This window comes from Adelges cooleyi, unplaced genomic scaffold (assembly GCF_023614345.1).
Source record: "Adelges cooleyi isolate 19-005CV unplaced genomic scaffold, UGA_ACOO_1.1 ACOO_flye_CR_arks_rails_tigmint_CR_PRNA_108, whole genome shotgun sequence".
Lineage (NCBI taxonomy): Eukaryota > Metazoa > Arthropoda > Insecta > Hemiptera > Adelgidae > Adelges > Adelges cooleyi.
In genome coordinates, this window is record NW_026095761.1 from 15,591,365 (window position 1) to 15,613,309 (window position 21,945).

General features: G+C 31.6%; 2 protein-coding genes across 3 annotated transcripts in view; one reads left to right on the forward strand and one right to left on the reverse strand.

Annotated features, from left to right (window-relative positions):
- LOC126846168 (rap guanine nucleotide exchange factor 4) overlaps positions 1 to 12,635 on the reverse strand; it is a 121,957-nt gene extending 109,322 nt beyond the window's left edge. For both annotated transcript variants that reach the window (XM_050585401.1, XM_050585394.1), the window contains exon 1: positions 12,330 to 12,635. In XM_050585401.1, the coding sequence (XP_050441358.1) occupies positions 12,330 to 12,367 (38 nt within the window). In that variant the 5' untranslated portion in view covers positions 12,368 to 12,635. The remainder of the gene's footprint in view (positions 1 to 12,329) is intronic.
- Positions 12,636 to 18,575: 5,940 nt separating this feature from the next.
- Positions 18,576 to 21,642, forward strand: LOC126847349 (integrator complex subunit 13). Its single transcript, XM_050587496.1, has 2 exons — positions 18,576 to 19,245; positions 19,323 to 21,642. Exons 1-2 carry the CDS (start codon positions 18,770 to 18,772, stop codon positions 20,872 to 20,874), a joined length of 2,028 nt encoding a protein of 675 aa, XP_050443453.1. The 5' UTR covers positions 18,576 to 18,769; the 3' UTR covers positions 20,875 to 21,642.
- The last annotated feature ends 303 nt before the right edge of the window (positions 21,643 to 21,945 follow it).

The following is a 21,945-nucleotide window of genomic DNA, read 5'->3' on the forward strand; positions in this document are numbered from 1 at the left end:
TTTTCTCTAAGTTGAGATTAAAATGGCGTAAATGTATAAGACTGACAATCTTGTGTACACACCTTGTGTAAACGATATAACGAATATTTATCAAAAGTAAAACATTTGTTTGAACACAAGTTTTTTTAAGTGGTTTCTTCGTTAACAGTGCTTGAAAACGGTATAATGTATACAAAAACTATTAAAGCTATAATTAGCCCATCTTTTTTAGATAATAAAAGATAGGATTTAATTTATCTGGTTGAGAATATAGAAGAAAAAATCGACTGTACTTAGATGTATACTAAGTGTTAAAATGTAATTGTGGTATTATTAACAATTACCCTTATGGTTATTCCCTAATCAGTCATGTACATTATTCGTACATGTTGTACAAAGTCATATGAACATTATTTGGATAATCATCCTGTATTATACTTACAGCCTGGTTACGAGTAAACATAATATACATTACTTAACTGATCGAACGATTTTTTAACAATTTCATAAAAAAAAATTCTTATCCAAAGATCTGAAGAAAAAATATTAAAATCAGTGATACAAATTAATTATTTTAATTATAAAAAAAACAATTTATATGAGTAATATAAAGTTTATAACACTAAAACATTATTTTCAGATCACCTTTGAATTGAATTAAAAATTCTGCCTCTATTTTGTTTTTAAACACATGCGTATAACTGAAGTGTATATACAATTATAGCCATAAAAACAAAGTACATAGTCTTATAACTTATTAGTAAAACGCTCAACGGGTCGACCTTCGGCGCATCATTCCAATGACATCGTTACTAGGGTCTGTAAATGTCTGCGACTACGTTATCATTTATAATATGCATTTATGTATTGCATGGTTCATCAATCTAACGCTATAGTACCAACTGGATTCATGGATAATCAATATCCATAACAATATTATTATGTCTAACTTGATAATATTACTATAATATACATCTAATCATCTAATACTATATCCTTCATGACGGCAATACAATATAAGCATGTAACTATCTTAACGGTTAGGTTAGGTTTTAGAACAAAGAAATTCGTATTAGAGAGCTACGCCAGTTTGGTTGCTAAAATTTGATTTTTGAGCCTAAAGAAGTTTTATACTGTCCAAGCCCCCTCGCCCTCTCTAGTTATGCTTAAGAATATAATGTCAGTATAAATGTTTGATGGTATTTTTTACTGGCGTTATATTTCAAAATGTTCGTAATCTGATCACAATGTTCATGGAATGCATGACACCATCAAAACGAATCACAAAGCTTTTACGGTTCAACTGATGAAACTGATCATATAGAAGTTAGCCACGGTAGCAATAAAGCGTTGTACAAAACAGTAATGCAAAATTGGGAATCCTGACCATTACCTGAGAGGCCTAGTCGTCCCGTGTCAGTTTTCCGAGCTTGAACATATAGGTTAATTTCATATTATAGATATATTTTATAAAGCCATTTAGACATGATCCATAATATTATGTGAATACAGAATTATTGTCATTATTATCACTATTATTATGAAACGGTAAACGTATTCATTATCTAACCCCAGTCTATCTTTTGTTGACACACATTGCATTTGCTTTTGACATAAATCAAAATCTCGCATATGCTGATGGGAAAACGATTTAATCTCTATGTTCGAAGAGTATACCTCCTACGTAGTAAATTTTGCACAATATTTGAAATCCAAGCGAAATCCCATCCCAGTAGAAAAATGAAAAAACACATAAATTACTAAATAATAATTAATAACATACAGTACTCTTAATATTTCATAAATAATATACTTCAGCTTGTGAATTATGATGTGAGTAAACTAAACTTGAATTCAAATAACTGTTACCTAAGTGCTTTTGTATTTTTAAACAAATAATTTCTACAAAACTAACAACGACATAGTCGAAAATATTAGTATTTTCTTAAGTTAAGATTCACCGGCCGGGTAATGAATGACAACATAAATACGTACAATATGATACATACGTAACACCTAAACACGTTACCCTCCTTCTTTGACAGTCAGATGAAAAGTTTGCCCTTTCGGCGTATTAAAAACAAATAACAAATGCTAGAACTATAGAAGTGAATAAAGCGATGATAAAAAAGATGAAAGTAATGTTTATAATAGGTCTCAGAAAACGCCGGGAGACAATGTAAAAATAAAGGTCTTTTAAAGGGCATTACATTATTTTTGAAATTATAATTATTTAATTATAAATAACAATTACCCGTTGCAGCGGAAACAAACAAAAAAGTATTATTCAGTTTTTTTATTAATTCATATTTTTAATTTAGTTCTATAACAATGTCGGTGTTGTATAATTTAAACTGTGCGCTGGACGAACGTGGGTCCGTTACAACGAATTGCTCGTGACTATATACATTAAAAATAATCATATTCTATTTGTACGGTTGTATATTTTATTCTGCTTTCGCGTCTTTCTGTGATGCTAGAAGGAGCACATACCCTGTCCGGCTTTTCAGCATTTTCCAAACGTTTCGGGTTCATGTCCTCGCCTTATATCAAAGCCAGAGTAGAAGACATCCCCTTCCTATAAACATTTATATTTCTATTGTGTACACCGTGTATGAGCTAGTGCTGAATGTACTTCGTGCTTGTCGGGCAAGAAAAATGACTATAACAAACGACCGTTTTGCCATGTCAAGACGTGATACGTAGAAAGGTTTAAAAACTTATGATGGAAAATTATTTTTCATTTTTGTCATAATACGAACTGACAGAAATACAAGTTAGGCGTATCGTTTTTATATAAAAGTTGTACCGTTTCAGTCTCCGGTTAAAATTATACATTGATTATTAGATGATAGTGTATGAAAAGTTTTAAGTTCGACGCGCATATTTCTGTAACCACATTTTTCAGGGTTCTTGAAAAAGTTGTGTATTTAACTGGGCTGATGAGATTCGACAACCGGTTGTGAACGACGACAAAATGGGCTAGCTATAATTCAAACAATATTGCGGCTAAGAATGAAATGTGTGTTTTGCCCTTGGCCGTTCATTTATTTGAAGAGCCGTAACTAAAATTGTCGTCATCGTCGTCGGAGTGCCAATTAAACCGTCAAGAGAGGACGACTACTGGACCGCATTATGTGTATATAATATAGTGCTGTTATAATTCTACTGCTGCTGTTGTTGCTGCGGCAACGATTATTATTATTACTATAGTGTGTTTATAGCCTCGCCTGAAATTAAACACGTCACTTTGCCGGCCGCCGACAGCCCGGCAATACATCAACATCGTTTTGGCTCAATAGTATTTATTTTGATGTCCCAAGTTTATGCACCGTCCGCCGCTTTGGGAGACTCGTCCAAGGATCCTGCCTAATTTTGATTGTCTGAAAACGACATTCTGAAAGCTGTCTAATATACTACTTTGGCGGCCGGTAGCTGTTAACTTTCTTGTTCGCAAGCAAAGTTTGTAGAGAAGTTGTAAGCTTAACGATCAACCCCAGCGTGTTCAACAATGCTTTATCCGTAAGTTCGACCGTCGTGAGGAATTACTATGCTGCATAATGTACGTTGCGTAGGAAAAAGTACGGTTTGCTTATTCAAAACTCGATTGGATTATAACATTTACATTTCGGTTTTCATGTTACTGTATAATGTAGGTTTGTAGGGTGGCCCCTGGGGACTAACTCGCTGTAAGTTCTTCCGAATAAAATTAATATTTTAATATTAAAATTTTCCACAAAAAAAAACTAGTACAGCGGGGTCGGCCGTCAGGACAAAGTGGAGACGAAGCATATTGCGGCGGAGATGCCGCAGAACTACATGAATTATTATTACTGAAAGTGATAAAATCACTTTCAAATAAACGCTTCGATTCGAATCTGTAAATGGCAGAAAAATAAATATCGATAAAATCAATGTAATGACAATAATGTGCTTAAAATTGTAATTTTGTGTAATAGAATGGATACGATTAGCCGGCTATCTATAATAATTTCATTCGTTTCTTACCATATATCAACATATACACAATAAAATGAAAATATTTTTTAGGTACCCGTTGACCTGGTTCACTCACACGTGTAACAATCTATAAATTTACTCGTACTACAATCAAAGTGTAATTTTCCTCTTTTTTTTTGGTTTTTTGGTAAAAAAAAGAAGTTTGACTACAGATCTTTGAGAAAATTGTATATGTTTGAAAGCCCTACTGTAGATCTCCCCTCAGTCTAATTTTTTAAACTATAAGCCCTAAAACTAAATAATACATTATGCGGTTACGGCAAAACCAACATTTCTAAATTTTAAGTAATCTAAAACCGAATAACCTTTACTGGTTATTTAATAGACACTATGGCGGATGAGTAAATAATATTCGTAGAGTACCCTATGTACTCGTAGTACGCTGGAAAATAAATAACAAAAGAGTTGTTTGATATTTTTTTATTTTTATAATATGTTAATCCGGAAGAATTCACAGTATATAACACTCCGCAAACAAATCTCGTCAAAAGACATTCGACACTTCGCTCGGGACACGCTACTGCAGAGGAAAAGCAGATTTTCATACTATGTGTTATAATAATATTATTCTTCCACCGCGTTATATTTATTGATTTTTTTTCTCGATAACCATTTTACACGCCAATGATCTGTTGCTCTAACTATGTACAAACGACCCGCTAATGGTTATGGAGCGTACCTACCTCGCGCCCTGTTATTGTGCAATTCGTTCTGAACGTTATTTCTCGGCAACAATAATAATGTCGTTACGTTTAAAATTTTGCTTGTCCGAGAACTTGGAAAAAACCCCGAAGATGGTTATGGAATTCGATTTGTATGCGTTACAGTTAAGAATCCATCGCAATGAAGTAAAATAATAAATTGTACACAAATAATTCTACGCAATGCTGAGACTTGCCGACTTGCCGATTTGATACAGACAAAACTGTTCAGTGAAGTTATGGGGTTTCTGAAATTTAATTTTTGAACAAAAACAATTAATTCTAAATTGTGGCGAGGAAAACTTGAAATTATTTGCTACTTGTTAAGTAATCCTTAATAATAAAACAAAAATATATGTTATTATTAATTTAATGTTACAAATATACTGTAAACATAATTTACTTACTTACTTTTAAATTTATTTATTTTTCGCTGTCATTTAGAACGTATTGCTTTTGTCCTCAAATTATTTTATTGCAATCCGATAACTTTCATATATTTTAGTATAAAAACCTTAAATTGTTAAAATTACAAATCAATAGATATAAACAAATCGCGCATTTTTCAAAAAAAACAAAAAAAAGGGTATATTAGCTCTACATTATTGACGAGGTGTTGAGAATATTTCTACATTCGCAGTAAATAATATAGTGCGTGACAATAGCAATTAAGTAGTGAGTTAATAATGGCCTGTTGCTAACGCACTTTGGGTTGAACCATTACAGGGCAACACGCAACCACACACGCAACAGTTTTCCACCGCAACCCGGTAGAGGCTGTACCTATCCTACGAATAATGCAATATTATTATTTCAAAACGCTTTTGTTTTGGGTAACTATTTTTCAATTTGAAAGTGTATTTCATTATCTTATAAATACATACAAACAAAACTAGTACTAAGTTCTTATAGTAATATCAAACACTGAAACCGGCAAGGACGACAAAAACATCTCGACCAAAAGCCATAACAAAAAAAAGAATACTATGAAATAGTATATCAAGTTTAGGGAGTACACGGTAAAGGAATTTATAGGCAGAAGTAGGCGGAGAAATAAATTGGTGGATGTGTTATTATAAATAATAAGGATATGTACGGTATTTGATGCTTTCCGCCGTTGAGATGGCGTTGAATTAATTTTCTCTCTTAACCAAACCCCTCTTTTTTTCTTACATTTATCGTTCGTATGTGCATATTATAATTATACGGTTGTACATCCCTTTCCGGTCAAAACAAAGCCATGCAAGTGAGACATGACCAGGTATTTAAGCACCGGTGTAAGGTATACGAACCCCCCAGAACTATATCGATCTGTCCGCGGTCTGCCGTGCAAAAATTCCCTGGATTAAAAAGGACCAAGTCGTAAAGTTTAACATACATAAAAGTATGTTGACATCACCGTAAATAGATTACATTACTCACACTTAGCATACGGCAGCAAGCCACATAATTTTGGTTTTAAATAATGTTCCATCGCGACGAATCTAAATCGAAATCTAAAGTATATTGTCAACGCTTTACAAAAAAAAGAAAGCAAAACATTGAAATATCCTATGTCCTATATTATGTAGTAAAATAGTATACGAATATCTCCGCCGTTTGTAGTTATTATTTCAAACACTTTTACACGCAATGATTGGAATTTCGAGAAAAATAACATTATATTTAAAGTATACGAACCAGCCATGTACTCTGAGGGTAATACCTCTGATGAAAAAATACCTCTCACGCGCCATTAGTCGTCTGATGTAGCACGAATGCTTTTATGACAACTTGAGTAAAAGCACGACACGCTATTTCTATTTGCTTTTACATGGCGTATAATGTTTTTCGTATTTAGTCCTATCATTTAATTCGTAACAACAGAAACGCATTCACCTATCCACTACCTGTTTTATTTACTTATTAACAAACCATAAATGAGCTAATTATTTTTGTGTATTTTAAAATTATACACTTAAGAGTTTAGTTATTAGATTATAATAAATAATATATAAATATTTTATATAACGATTTGTGAATATATTATGAAAGGCGTTTAGCGATAAATGGTTAGGTAAGGTGGATTTGTGTGGTTAAGTAATGAACGAGTATTGTCAACGCAGTTAAAAATACAAAAACAAAAGAAATATTGATCTAAACGTCCTAAAAATAAATATATATTAATAATTACAGACTTTTTTAATCGATTGACTTTGTATATTAAAAAGATACATCAAACGACAACTAATGAACATTGTAGAATGTAAGTAACAACAAGAAAGAAAAAGGTTATTTTGAAATTACCTTGTCCTTATATTTTAATGTTGCAGCTGTCAAAAGCGACAAAACTATTATCAAAATTAAATTTTTTGAAACAGCTGAGTAAAAATCACTTATCGGCCAAGACGTGCGATCTTGTAGAAAAACATTTTTGCAAAATCATTAGTCATTTTTTTTTAATAAATATTATCATTTATCCCTTGTCTAAAAAAAAAATTGTCAAAAATAACATTACTTACAGTGATTTATGGAATGTATGCTGTAGGTATACAGTAAAGAGTTAATAAACACTTCTTATACTATAATAATTGTAAATAAACACCCTGTGCATTCAAAATATGTTTTCTGTTTATAATAAACTTGATTATTGCAAAATAAAAAAAACAGAAATATTTACAATCCTAAATTATTGAATCATAAACAATGATTTATTGGACACTTGAATCCAGAAATATCTGCAAAATATTTGAGGCAAAAAGGGAAAAACGACCTCTAATTACAAATTTCAAATTTTGAGTTACTTGTTATTTAAAATTCTGCACTAATTCTGAACATATTTGGACTACAATCGTTCTCATATCTTGAAAAATGGCCTCGTTATATTTATTTTCGGAAAATGGGTTTTTTTATATAAAACGCTTTGAAGTTTTTAAATATTGTCAACTTTTTATCTTACAGGAATAAAAAGTTAATCAATAATTAAAATAAAGTGTCCTAAAGCAGATAACATTATTTTGTTTTGTTAAATCTGTTTCCAACCCTGATCGATGTTTTGTCTCTCCTGCGATTTGAATTCTCGCGACAAGAGGTCCCTTTGCCCTTTTTCGCCTCACATATAAGAAACATTTTGTTGAAAAACCCTAACACGGATATGTTATGAACAATACAACATAGTTAATATTACATTGTACAAAACGAAGTACTTAGATTCTTAGTTTTTAAATTACAAAACTTAAACCCTCTTTTGTACTTATTTTCTTCTTTTTTTTTTTACAATAATTTCGTTTACCTTGTTGGTCATTTTCCGGTAGGATCTCTTAAGTATAGATTTTGAAATGAATATGAATACAAAAACGTGAAACCACGCGTGCTATAATATTGTCATAAGATTAAAAATACCATACAACTCTACAGGCCGTCGACGTTAAGAAATCAGTCTAAAAGGAGATGGCAGTTAAAACAAAGTTTCCGTAGTAGAAGGAATGATTTTTACGGTCTCCTGCATAACACCTTACGGCGACGCACCCGTCAAAATTGCCAACAGTTCATGTTTGCTAAAACAAAAGGCTGGCTGTAAAAAGTTTTTATTTGTACTCCGTTGCGCAAAAATAGCATGGAATGCGAAATGCTGTCGTCGAAAGTACACAACGAGATCCATCCGCTCAAGTGGTAAAAATCTCGTAAGTTTTCTTAAGAAACTACAGAGAGAAAAAAAACAACAACGTCATCAAACTTCTAATGTCAACGAGCATAAACACAAGGGCTGCGTTTTATTTTCTTAGGCGTGCCACCTTTCGGAAGTCTAATAGCCAAAATAGATTAACATTTATACATCACATACAATTGTTAAGACTTGAGTACGTACTCAGAAATTATAAGTTATAGCTAAACATATTATTGAAAATATATATTTAACGGCTATGCTTGTTGACGGATCTACTCGAATTTGCCAGACCTTCGTTACGCAATTGAGGCACTCTGCCGCCGTCGTATCCCGAGGGGTTATAAATTAAATCATTATCATCATCTAGTACACGTGTTTAGTGCATAAAGTTTGTAAACCTTGTATTTGTTTCCTTAATTAATACAATATTTATCATTGCATTTTATACAGCGTTATTGTTTACAAGAGGCGGCGACATAAGCCGACCAAGATTTCAAACTCACACCCACAACCCTTGTTCGTAGTTCGTACATTACAATAATGATGTTAACTGAATGTGTAATTATCAGTACAATATCAAACGTTTACCGATATTGGAATTGAAATAAAAATGTCATTGCACTTCGAATAAAAAGTTAAACATCAACACGCGCTTTCAAATCAGTCTGAAACATAGATTTTATGTAGAATCTAAGAATATCATATTAGAGAAATGGCAACTATAAAACATATGCTGCACTATATTTATAAATCAAAACCACTAAGGATAACATTTGAAGAATTAAATTTGTTTTTATTGTGAAAAAAATGATAATACCAACCAAATGCTTTATCTGTCACATGGTGAAGTTTTTAATGTATCTCTAAACATTTGTTAAGCTGTACTTTTATAAAATTATTAAAAAAATATAGCACTACAAATGTATCATCGGTTGAATTAGTACGAAACCAGTGAAATGTCATATTCTTAGACAAATTACTTGTACGAAACTCCTAAACATTAGAGGTAATGGTCCCTCCCAAACGCTAAGAATGGTTTTATTTTATTTGTGAGTAAGAATAATGCTACAGTATATTTGTTAAAATGCAACTGAAATCTAGGTCATAAAGAATATTATAAAGAAAGAACCAAGCATTCTCTAAACCAAGTACAGTATAGTTCAGTAGAGAAGAAGTTAAATAAATTAAGTCAAAGCATTGTTAAATTTAAAAATAATTTGATCACTATCAAACGCTTCGATGCGAATCTGTGCCAAAACAGTGAAACATAAGCAGTGAAAGAAAAAACAACTAGGTACTTAAGTTCAACAAAACATGTTTGGAGTAGATAAAAAAAGCGTACGATGAAAATGGCGTTTATTCAGAAACATATTTATCGGTTGGTTGAATACAAATTAAATTAACTAAAAAAAATGTCCAGGGCCCATGCAATATTTTTTCAATTAAGAAAAAACAATGACCCGTCAACTGTCTAAAACATAAAAGAAAAATTGAGGAGAAATAGCTTTTGAAATAAAAAAGTTGATAAAAGATTTAACATAACAGAATTAACAAACCATTTATTTATCTTTTTAACTTATAACTTAATCATTATTATTTAGTTTAATTTCAACGCATGATAATGAAGTTTATAGTACTAATAAATTATTTTATTCTACCTTAAAATATCAGATAATAATCGGCTTTCAGTAATGACTTAATAAGAAGTTATTTTACTTATTAGTAACACTACTATTAGTAAAAACTAAAAATAAACTTTACTGTTTTATCAATGAGAAAATCAACACAAAATGATCTTGAAATACACTTCTACATACACAACATAACTTACATTCATTGCGGTAATAAATAAAGATTTGAAGACAATTTCATTTTATACATTAAAAACCTTAACCGCTCAAATGATTAATCTTTCAAGTTCTATTAAGGATTTTCGATTTCTTAGTGTTTGCATAATTTATCTGCTGTTTTTACAATATTCACTTAGACACTGTATAATGAACCTTTTCGTGTTGTTGAACCTCAATCTATTTTATGTTAACTTTGCATCGAAACTAAAATTACTGTTTTGTTAATTTCCATAATAATTATTTCATAGATGTAAAAAAAAGCTATACAAATGGGCAAAACGTGGTGCTTATGTAATTTATTTTATTTTCAATATCTTTAAAGCATAATTTTGTTTTCCTCTAATTATAAAGATAATACACTTCGAGCATTTTCAATTAACCATAATTATTAATTGTAGTACACACCGTGTACTGATTTACAAACATTAACTGTTAATAATAAATTACTATTAAGGGACTGTTTGAACGTGTCGATAAATTACCATCGATTGCATGTAATGTGTTGTTCACTTTGATTTAAACCACACTGAAAGCTTTATTAATGCGTTGCAGCTGTTAGAATTGTATTAGTTAAGTAACGTGTATAGTTTATAGTGTATACTGTGTATATTATAGAAAGAATAAAATATTAAGAAGGAACTTTCATATTTAGGTACAAGTAATTTTTATTTAACACCCGTAAATATTATATTTTATTATTTTTCTATACAATCCAAAATGGTAGTATGAAAATGTTTAATTTAAATGTTTTTTAGATGCGTTCATTATAGATTTTTATATGTTGGTTTAAAAAAACATGGATCTGAAGTAAGTAACCAAGAGAAATACGCGCTTTTATTATATTAAATAGTAAATGTTAAAAGTAAATGTATACTAATATTAACTTGTTAACAGTGTATGGCGGGTTTAGTATATAAAATGTATCATGTATGCACAATTCGTAATATTTCCTTAGGACCGAAATTATTTAAGCTGTACGCCATAGACATTTCAACTAAAATGTAACAAATAATTTAACTAGGTGATTAATATTGAATTACGATACTTAAATAAAAGGCACAGCTGACAACTCCATTGACCTTTATAGATTGTAACAAAATTATACTATAGGTTATTCGAATAATGTTGTACTTCTATGAACGGTCGCCCGTCCAAAGCGGAAACCATCCTAATGGCGGATACATTTAAAGTCTCCGGAAGAAGCGGATACACGTGTAAAATAAAGGAAACAACCTTTTAATAATGTACACCTCTCAATAGCCGACATTTAATTGCGTCCGTTGTTAGAGAGGTTTTATTGGACCAAGACACATGTATATTTTTTTGTATTATAATATTGTTTAAACACAAAGGAGATTTGATTAATTTAACGGTTTATGAAAATCGATTGGCCCATTGGTTTTATATCTAAAGCACTGCTATAATATTAGACATTTCGTAAAATAGTAATTTATGCGATCGGCTTAGATTATTTTAGTTTCAATGCAAAAGTATTGGTTTTATAAAACCTACGGTAACTCTTTAACTACTCGATCGATTTCTTTATGTATTTTTATAGTCTTTGATTAGAAATCTAACACCGAAGACACCTTATGTAGTAACAATTTTTAAGTCGAAAAAAGTCCACCCCTTCAAAATCAAGAAAACACCCAAAAAATAATTGCCAATTTGATTGATGTCTTTAGACATTATACCAATGAGCAAACCCGAAAACATTTTTTTGCCATCTTTTTACCTCCAAAAGAGTTACAACATTTTCTTTATCTCTCTTTTTCAGACTTATGTTCTGACTATTAGACTTAAAGTATACAATATTATCTTGCGTGTAACTATTACATGTACAACGTTTTTTTCAAAAATCTGTAGTGCATAATTTGTTTTAATTATTGTCTATAAAGTACCGGTACTTAATATTGGCCATCAACACATTCACGTAATATATTTAAATTTAAGAGGTTTCCACCATCTGCATTTTGGGGCATCAAAGCGGTTTTGTCAGAGTGATTTTATCGCTTTCAGCTATTCCTGTGCCGTTCCCGCTGTGCCGGATTTTTATTTCACCACGTACTGTTGTAAAGAGGCCCAGACTCCCGATGCTAAAACAACGTTTTTAGAACCAATTTCGACACGTACCTTTTGTCGATCGCGGTAATCCACTCGGTGGCTGCCATGTTATCCTTACGGCGGTTTTGATTTTTTTTTGCAAAACGATTTTTTTTTTTTTAAATCACATACACACAAAATACACTCGGACGGAGACTCGTACGCCGGTAGACTCGCGACACTGTCCGGGTAATATAACTACGCGAAAACGGCGAATTTCCCGAAAACGCTTTTCATGAAAACTCTGCCGGCGGTTGAAAAGTCATCGCGGCCAAATGGCACTATTCCGGCGGCGTCTACTTGTTGAACGGACGCGACACACGTGCGACTGCGAACCGCCGGCTCGATCGGTCTGTGCCGTGTCCACGTCAAATGAGCGCTCGGGGCGGCGGACCACAGTGTGCCACATCCTTCGCCTGTACCGCCGCCGCCGCCGCCGCCAGGACACAAGCAAACGGGCCGCGATATCTGGCGGACGTCCCGTAATGTTTCACCGTGTATGCGCTTGTATTGCCGATCGCACAATTGTGCACAACATCAAACCTTTTGGACCGACGACGCTTGTAGACGAGTCACTCGAGTGCTCGGCATGATCGAGGACATGAAATCGTTTAAACGAATCAATTGAAATCGCAGTATATATAAGTACTTAACGTAGCGGCAGAAGATGGCGAACAATTATTCATCTCAAATGTAAATAAATACGCATAATTCGTGTATAATATTTAGTATAATTAGATGTGGGCATTGATGACTGTATCAATGGATACAGTGACACAGCTAGTGGGTAAGTTGGAGAAGTGAAAGTTTGAGGATCACAAAAGGCAAGTGGTCGTCCAGGGTACAAGCAATAAAAATTAGCAAACATTCTGTAACACTATTATCAACGCCGTATTCTTATATAGGGTATTGAGTATTCCACGTCAAATCGTACCCCACTTGACTTTTGCATTGCGAATTTTTTTTTATGCTCTAGACTGATTTTTCAATATTTATCTCGACCCGTTCTTGAGCTATGGACTTTTGAAAAATATATGTTATTTTTTATGGATCTTTCAACCAAATCGCATGATAGACCTTTTTAAGTCAGACTAACACCGATAACAATTAATTTAAACAACGCAGCAGGGGATCTAGTCAAAGTTTAAATTTTCCAGACGGTATTATCCGGTTATCAACTGTTATTTAAGTCGTTTTATACTATGTTTCTAAAAGATCTCTTACTAAGTGAAAACCAACTTTAATATATATTTTTATTTTAAATTTGAAAGTGGTTTTTTACACTAAATTTCATATTTGGTAAAAATAACGAAAATTTTAGTTTTTCGAGTCATAGGCTGTTTAAAAGAACTTTTTTTGAAAATATGTTCAAAATATTTCACCAAATTTCGATTTAGTAATTAGATTAGTATGTGTGGAAATAAAATTATATGTAAATTGGTACATTATTATTATTTTTCATTCATTCATTCATTTATTTAATATGATAGAGTCTATCAGTACGGGCGCGTGACGGAGTGAGATAAGGCAGCAGTGTATGTTCCTCCGGGCGGGCACTGTTTGGGGGAAGAAATAGCCACCTGCATCTCTCTCTCTGGGGCCAAATTGTTTGATAGCGTTAGGTCGGCAGCCAGCTATAAGCCCAAAAATGCCAAATCTAAACCGTCGAAGCCCCGATCGGTGGGAATAACGGACGTTAAACGTAAGAGAGACAGATAGAGAGATGATTGAGTCTATCAAATATACGATCGAAAGCAAAAGGTTTTATCGAGGAAACTCCGTAGCAGAATTAAATGGTAAAGTTTTTAACGAGACAAGAAGAGAATGAAAGATAAAAATAACGGAAATAGTAGAAGTCACATTTATTGTATTGATATTTGGTTAAGTCGACATATTAACGTTAAAATCGTCGTTAATTTTTAATAAAATCATTTAAATAACAATCAATGTTTGTGTTCCATGAAACAAATGTCTGAACAGCAAAAACCAGTTCTAAACAGAAATCTAAACAACAAACAAAGAACAGATACTACCGAATAATTGTTAGTTTTAAAGGTGGTACAGTTTACAGATAATGGAGTCGTTTTAAAATATCTGAGACAACATTTGACCGAAGAGAAACGAAAAAAGTAAATTACTTATTTTTTTTAATTAGAAAGCGCCAGTTTACGGTAGAAACAAGTAAACAGAACTAATAACTTTATAATTACTATTTTTATTCCGAACTAACTCCAATTTCCTTCCATTACTTTAGACATTAACATTTTGTCCTCTCGAAATTATCAAAAACAAATATGGCACAAGTAAACTTATAATAAACAATTTTCAAACTGTGTTAACTAATAAAACATAGCCGCTAGGTTTGGCAAGGATGCATCTATATAATTCGTCATTAATCATCCTTTATTCTTGCGGTTAGCAATCTAATATCCCATTCCTAGTTATTGTCGAACAACTTAAACTACCAAATATTTTTTTCGTTAACCTACCTACAAAATGCATCGTTTAGTGATAATGTAATTATAATTTTAATTTTTTTTTTTCCTTTAGTCCAGTGTAACGGATTTTGGAGGTTAGAATATACCGTTATAACGTTCAAATGAACGTATAGTTGTTGAACAAATGTTTATATTATGTTACATTCGGTTCATTATTACCTAGTGAACTGGACGTTTTTATTTTAACCCTTCATATTCGTAACGTTACGGAACCCTGTAATTAAATAATTAAAGCCAAACAAAGAATATATAGTACAAGGAATTTATGATTTTTTATAGACTTCATAATATCACCGAATGCGCTGTACGAAACAAAACTTGTTATTTTTAGAACGCCTTGCAGTTTGTGTGCACTTTGTTCTTCTTGTTTTATTCAATTACTAGATCGCGAATTCAGTAAAACTATTCAAATCTCCAAAAACTATACGAAGTTACACACTTATGTTAATACTACGAAATTCGTGGTGTACTAAAAACTACTAAATTTAGTCTTGACGATAAAACTTTCTGAAATTGCAACAATCTCTTACAGACATTTTATTATCTTTTTGCCAAAATGATCAAATTCTCTATTATCTTTTATTCTATATTGAGTTACTTCGACAAATCCTCTAGAACTGTTAAATCAAAGTGGTTGGAAATCTAAGTTCTCAAAAAGAACTATTATTATATTCATGTTTTCCAATTTGACGAAATCGGCACATGAGCAAAATATATCTATTAGTAACTGTGGTTTAAATCGAATATTAAATAAGTACATTAAGTTTCAATATAAATTCAAATAACCCATTATATAAAATAATTTATAATGTTTTGATACTAGTATCATAGCATGCAATAAGATACATGCAATACAATTTATTTATTTACGTTTTTATTATTGTTTTCGTAGAATATTAAAAAAACATTTTAAATAAAAGTAATATTTAAAAAAAGGATGCAGTGATGTATCAAAATTGCATAACCTTAGTGCCGTGTTATACGTATTTGTTGATCCTTCGTTTTCAATTCTAAAAACTTAACGATTTTAAAAACACATTTTTTTCAAAATTAATTATATTTATACAAACGTTAAATTATCTGTCTGATTTTTTATTTATTTTGTCTATTAGGTCTGTGCAATTTTAGAATACAGCATAAAAAATATTTGTATTTTAGAAATATAGGAAACATGGTAACTAAACATTTTAAGATTCACGATATTTTTTATTAAAATGTTAAATACATACTATGTTAATATATTATTATACAAGAGGCTATGTGTTTTTTTTAATAAAAAAAAACTTACTTATACGAAGGGTTATAGATTGAAAAGTTTGAATTTTATAAATATTTGATTTTTTGGCTGCTCCCCATAATTGAATGCCGTATGTCCAGATAGTCATCAATAGGGTTTTATAAAGGAGTAGTTTGTTTTTTATACTGAGTTTGGAATGTTTACCTAGCAAGAAGTAAAGAGATTTCCGCCTCGAGTTGAGAAGGATTCGTTTACTTTTTGTATGGTTTGCCCAGGTTAAGCGTTGGTCTAAATATTAAACCTAAGTAGTGAGAGCTAGTGGATTTCGGGATATTATGAGACTATTTAAGGTGACGGGCGATACTATAGTACGCCTTACGGTGAAAGTCAAATGTGAAGATTTCTCATTATTCATTTTTATTTTCCATTTAGTGTACCAGGATTACATGAGGTCTAAATGATTTTGTAGGTTATTACTGGCAGATATTGGGTTCTTGTGTGAGGAATAGATTATTTTGTCGTCAGCGAAATCCGCAATGGAAGTGTGATGGGTCGTCGGTTGATCTGCCGAGTATAGATTTAACAGAATTGGAGAGAAAATGGCACCTTGGAGGACTCCTGCTGCTATTGGGGCTAAAGTCGAGATTTCGGCCCCTAATTTTATTGTAAAGTAACCGTTTTCGTGGTAAGCATCCTATTAAGCTATTAACTAACGATATTACTATTTCAAATCTCCAGTAGTCAAACAACTTTCCTTATTAAGTTTAAATCAAAATTAAGTCACGAAAATTACCATAACACTGTTAGTTTCGAATCATCACTCAAACAGAAAGTTTTTAAAAGAGTGTTTTAAATAACTAATTACAACGGTGATTCGTTTCACATTTGTTTAGTTTATCCGATTAAACGCAGAACACATAATACAAACATCGCACATAATCGTACTTACATCTGTTTTAAATCCTGTTGGTTTGGTTTCGTTGGTGGCAGTTTTTTTACAGTTTTTTTATTTCTCAAACACTTTATAATGAGTTTTGTCACTGCCAACTAAATTACAAAAGTTCCAAAAACTCATGCGCAAGTCTCCAAAACTAAAGTTTTTGAAGTCGACTGTCAACAAAATTATTATTATGATAATAACATAATATACTGGATTGTTGCTGTGCCTTATGACAGGTAATGGCATTTACTAGCGTAGCTAATTTAGTTTAGCCGGCTCTAAAATAAAGAAATTGTCCAAAAAAACTATTATAACAATTTTACTAATAGTATTCCATGTATTATTTACGTATACGTATTTATTTAAAAGCAAAACAATAAGTAGCACATTTTTATAAAGCTTGACGAATATACGAGTATATCATTTAAAATGTTAAAATGATAAAAATATTGAAACAACATCACATAAATTCCCTATCAACTAAACTTTATTATTCTAGAACAATAAATTATATTTGTTCTAACAAGCATAAGAAGTGACAAAGTTTAAATTTTAATATTTTACATAAAAATAAATTTAACTTTAAAAAAAACATATTTTTCATCATACTGGTATACATAATACTTTTTTTTAAGTAAAACATTTAATAATAATAATAGTAAGTTATACATTTTGGATAGAATATTTTCCAGTCCATTGATTTAAAATTTAAAGTTTCTCAAGGTATTTTGAAAAGTCTCAAAAAATATGTATTATGCAGTTGCGTTTAATTTTATTTTAACTTCGATTATTTTATTTTTATCTGGACCCACAATATCTTCTAAAGCGATTTCTTCATGTAGCAACTCAATATATCAGAAATCGTATCTAAAAGGTACGTTTTTAAACCTAAAATTTTAAATATCAACCCCCTTCCCTTCAAAATCGAGAAAAGCATCCAAAAATGTTACATATTTTTAAACTTCTAAATACGGCGGTCTAAACATTTTTTAAAACTAGTCGAATAAGTTATGAATTTATGTAAGTTATTTCTTAGAGATACCTATTCTTATCAATAACGTGGACAAACTAGATACATTAAAAAAATATATCCCCCAGAAAGAGATGTGATAAATATTGTTTTATTTGTTGCTATGCGAGAGTGAATTAACACGTGAACATGAAGGTAGATTATCTAAAAAATATTTTGATCATGTTATTAATTACCTACGATATATGGGCAACAACGACAACAAATGATTATAAACAGAATACCAACTATAATCGTATTCTCCTTACCTAATACTAACAATTTTGGGCACATTATATCTTATAATGCTTTTCTCTATAAAGCTCTTTACAATAGAGTTTTGTAATTAAACCATAGACGTAATAGAATTAATATTATTATGTCTATACTTCTATTCTTTTTAAAGTGATTTTATCACTTTCAGCTATAATTTCTATAGACCTGTGACCTCCCGCGTACCCACTAAGTTCCAACCCCACTATACTACTGGGCTTCTTAACATTATATTTTGTTTTAGGTTATTTGCCGGGCCCGGCTGATAACGCTTATCAAAAAGAAACAATCACAATATTTGTATCTCGTTATGACAGAAATAAACAAAATATATTATTATATATTTTGTCGTTTTACTAATGTACATGACTAAAAAACTAAAAAGTTACTTTATAGTTACATTTTGTAAATATTAGTTACAATATATTGAATAAACTCGTTTTCACTAAAAATAAAGCTAATTTGATATAATTTTGTTTATGGTTTAGTTATTACGTTTTTCTATTCTACACTATGAGCCTAATATCGCAGTTGCATCCTCACAACCATAAAACTACATTCGTTGTAGACCACACTCCTTACTTCGGTCTCGCCAGCAATGCACACGTCAAAATGGATTTCACTAAACGTCCACCGGGTGCTATACCGCCTTCTCCGGTTTTCAAATCAATGTGGACGTGTAGTATTGAAGCAGTACTAGAATATTGCCGTATTGTTTGGGATCTCTTTCCAGAAGGTAAACTCATACGTGTTATCAGCAGTGATATGCAAGCACGTAACCTCAATACTTGGGCAACTACTCATCAAAATGTTAATTATATGCTTCACCATTTATCGGCACTTGGTCCGCCCGCTAAACTTTCACCAAATCCTTCACGGGACTACAGCATAGTCTATGGATTTCGTTCGGCAGCCGAAGCCATGTCTGAATGTACACCCGCACAATTAGAACAAATGTCTAAGAAAAATTGTTCGGAATTGTTAAACAAGTAAATTGTTTTATTTTATCACATTTATCTCATCTTCTATAAAATATTAAACTACCCGTCATATGTTTTTTGTTTAGGTGTAGAACTGTTATTATAACATCAGCTAGAGACAATCCATCGATTGATAATCTTACGTCTATGTTCCACAACGATTTAATTAAAATCAACAAATATAGTGGAACACAGACAGGTACGCTAATCGTGAATTCCTGCGAATTAGTCATTATCAACACGTATCCTGACTCAATCACGTGTGAAGTCACCGATCGCCAGTTGTATTCAATATCTCCTATTTTAGATTTAGAAGTGCACTGTATTCCAGCATCCAAGATTGGAGCCAAAGTGTCGCATCTTTTATTAAAACATTACGCTTTAGCTAGTACAACAGTCACTGGCATCCCGATGAAAGAAGAACAAAACGCTAGTTCTTCTGCAAATTATGATGTAGAAATATACCATTCGGTTACTGCACATACTCCTATTTTAAATGTACATGTTGCTGACGTACAAGCTGTAGTAGCAAAAAAGGAGGGAGCATATTATGAAACTGTTAAGCTAAAGTGGTGCACACCCAGAGCAAATAATAATTTGCCCGATATCCATAGTTGTACGACCCTAAGTAGGATCACGCCAGTCGATATAAATAGTCGTCCGAGTGCATGTTTGATTACATTTTTACTTAACGGTCGTTCGGTTTTACTTGAAATGATTAAACAAAGTGGTAATAAAAGTATGTCGCATGTTCTTAAATCGTACAATGGAGAAATATTTATACATACAGTATCGGCTGGACGTACCGTATTAGAAGACCCACCAGCTATTAGTGAGGGTCCGGGAGGCAAAGTCACTCAATACAGAGTAGCTGATTTTGGTATGTTCATGAAATCAAATTTACTACAACCGATCAAACGAAAACCATCTGACAATGAAAATTATACGGAAAAAGCAAAAGAAAAACTTAGGAAACAGACATCGTATTGGCCACTTACAACGTCTTCAACTATAATTTTTAATTTAAAACATTATACGGAACCTTTATTGTTTTTGATGGGCAAGGAGACCATCAATGATCAAGAAGTCATCCACTGCAAACAATGTATTTACACTTTAATGACAGCTGAATCCAAAAATGAACCACTCGTTACACCTAATTTGTCTAATCCTCGAAAAACATTAAAAAAAGATGATCAGTACAAACCATTATGGTCAGAATTGGAAACATTTTTAAAATCAAATCTTCACTCAGAAAATCATTGTAAAGTATTACAATGTTTATTTGAATGTCGGGGTAAGACTGATGAAGAGAAAATACTCGAAAAATCTTTAATGCGTTTCAAACAATTTGCATCGGAAAGACCTAGTGTTATAAGAGCAACTACTGATTCGCCAATGTCTCCTCCTTTAACCCAACAAACCGGAGTAAAACATGTAGCGCTCAACGATGCCAATACAAACCCTAATAGTGTCATGTATCTTCAGATCGTTCAGGAACATGATAATCATAAACCAAATCCACCGTCTAGACCACAATTTGCAGGAAGACTAAAATCTGTCCAATTGAGAAGTGGCAATTTGTTTACTAAACTATACCAACACTTAGACGAAAACGGAGAGAGAGTACAAAAGTAAAAGGTGAAATCTAAATAATTTTCTAACTAACGTATTTTTTGTATGTATTATAATAATGATTTATTTGTATCAAACATTTTAATTAAAAAAAATTGATTTTCTTTTTAAAATAAAAGTATTAAATTTTTGTTATAAAAGATTATATTTTAAAATCTAATATAAAAACATTTCCTAAATGTGCAGAATAATGTTTTCTAAAATTGTTAGTTTCGTAGCTAAGCTAATAAGGGAATTTGATTTTATCTATTGAAGATCTTACCAATGGCGGAAGCATCAAAGAAGCCATTGAGACGATATTTTCCCACTATTATTATTTTTTTAAATATGTAATAAAATATATTAGCATATTTTAATTTTTTTATGTATTTAATGATTAGTTGCAGTATAACTATTTCTATATTTTCAGTTATAATTTGCAAAATTTTGATATATCTTTTTAAATTGGTTTTTATCAAAAATTATTAAAACTAAGAATGACTCATAGACAAATGAAGGGCACAGGTAAATAAGGGTAGTTGTCAATTTTTTTCAATTTCTAGATAATTTCTCAAATCAATGGTACATTGAAAGAGAGGTTATAGTGGGGCCAACTTAGCGCTTTAAAAACGGTTGATATCTAGATTTGTACACATAAACTAACTTTGTTTTTGCTCTCCTGAAAAATTGCGATAATTGGACTACTACCCTTCTTCCCCTGTGCCCTTCAAATGTAATGCATGTACTTGAAATACATTTACAAAGTATTTGAAAATAAAAACACATTTCTGAAAATTATCATATTAGTAAGTTGTCATTTGTGGTTTTATTGCGAAAATCTCTTAAAAAATTGTTAATTAAAAAATAATAGTACAAACAAACGTTACCAATTTGTGTGTCATCATACATAAAATATCTCCTAAATCTATTTATGTCAGTGTTTGAATTTAGGAGGGGGGGAGAAATTATAGCATGCCCCTACTTATTTGTAAGTGATGGTTATTTAGGGGCAAAAACGTTCCCCTACTTTTATTTTAAACAACGCTTTCTAGTTCTCAAGCCAAATAATGTATTTTCAGTCTTGTGTAGTGCCTA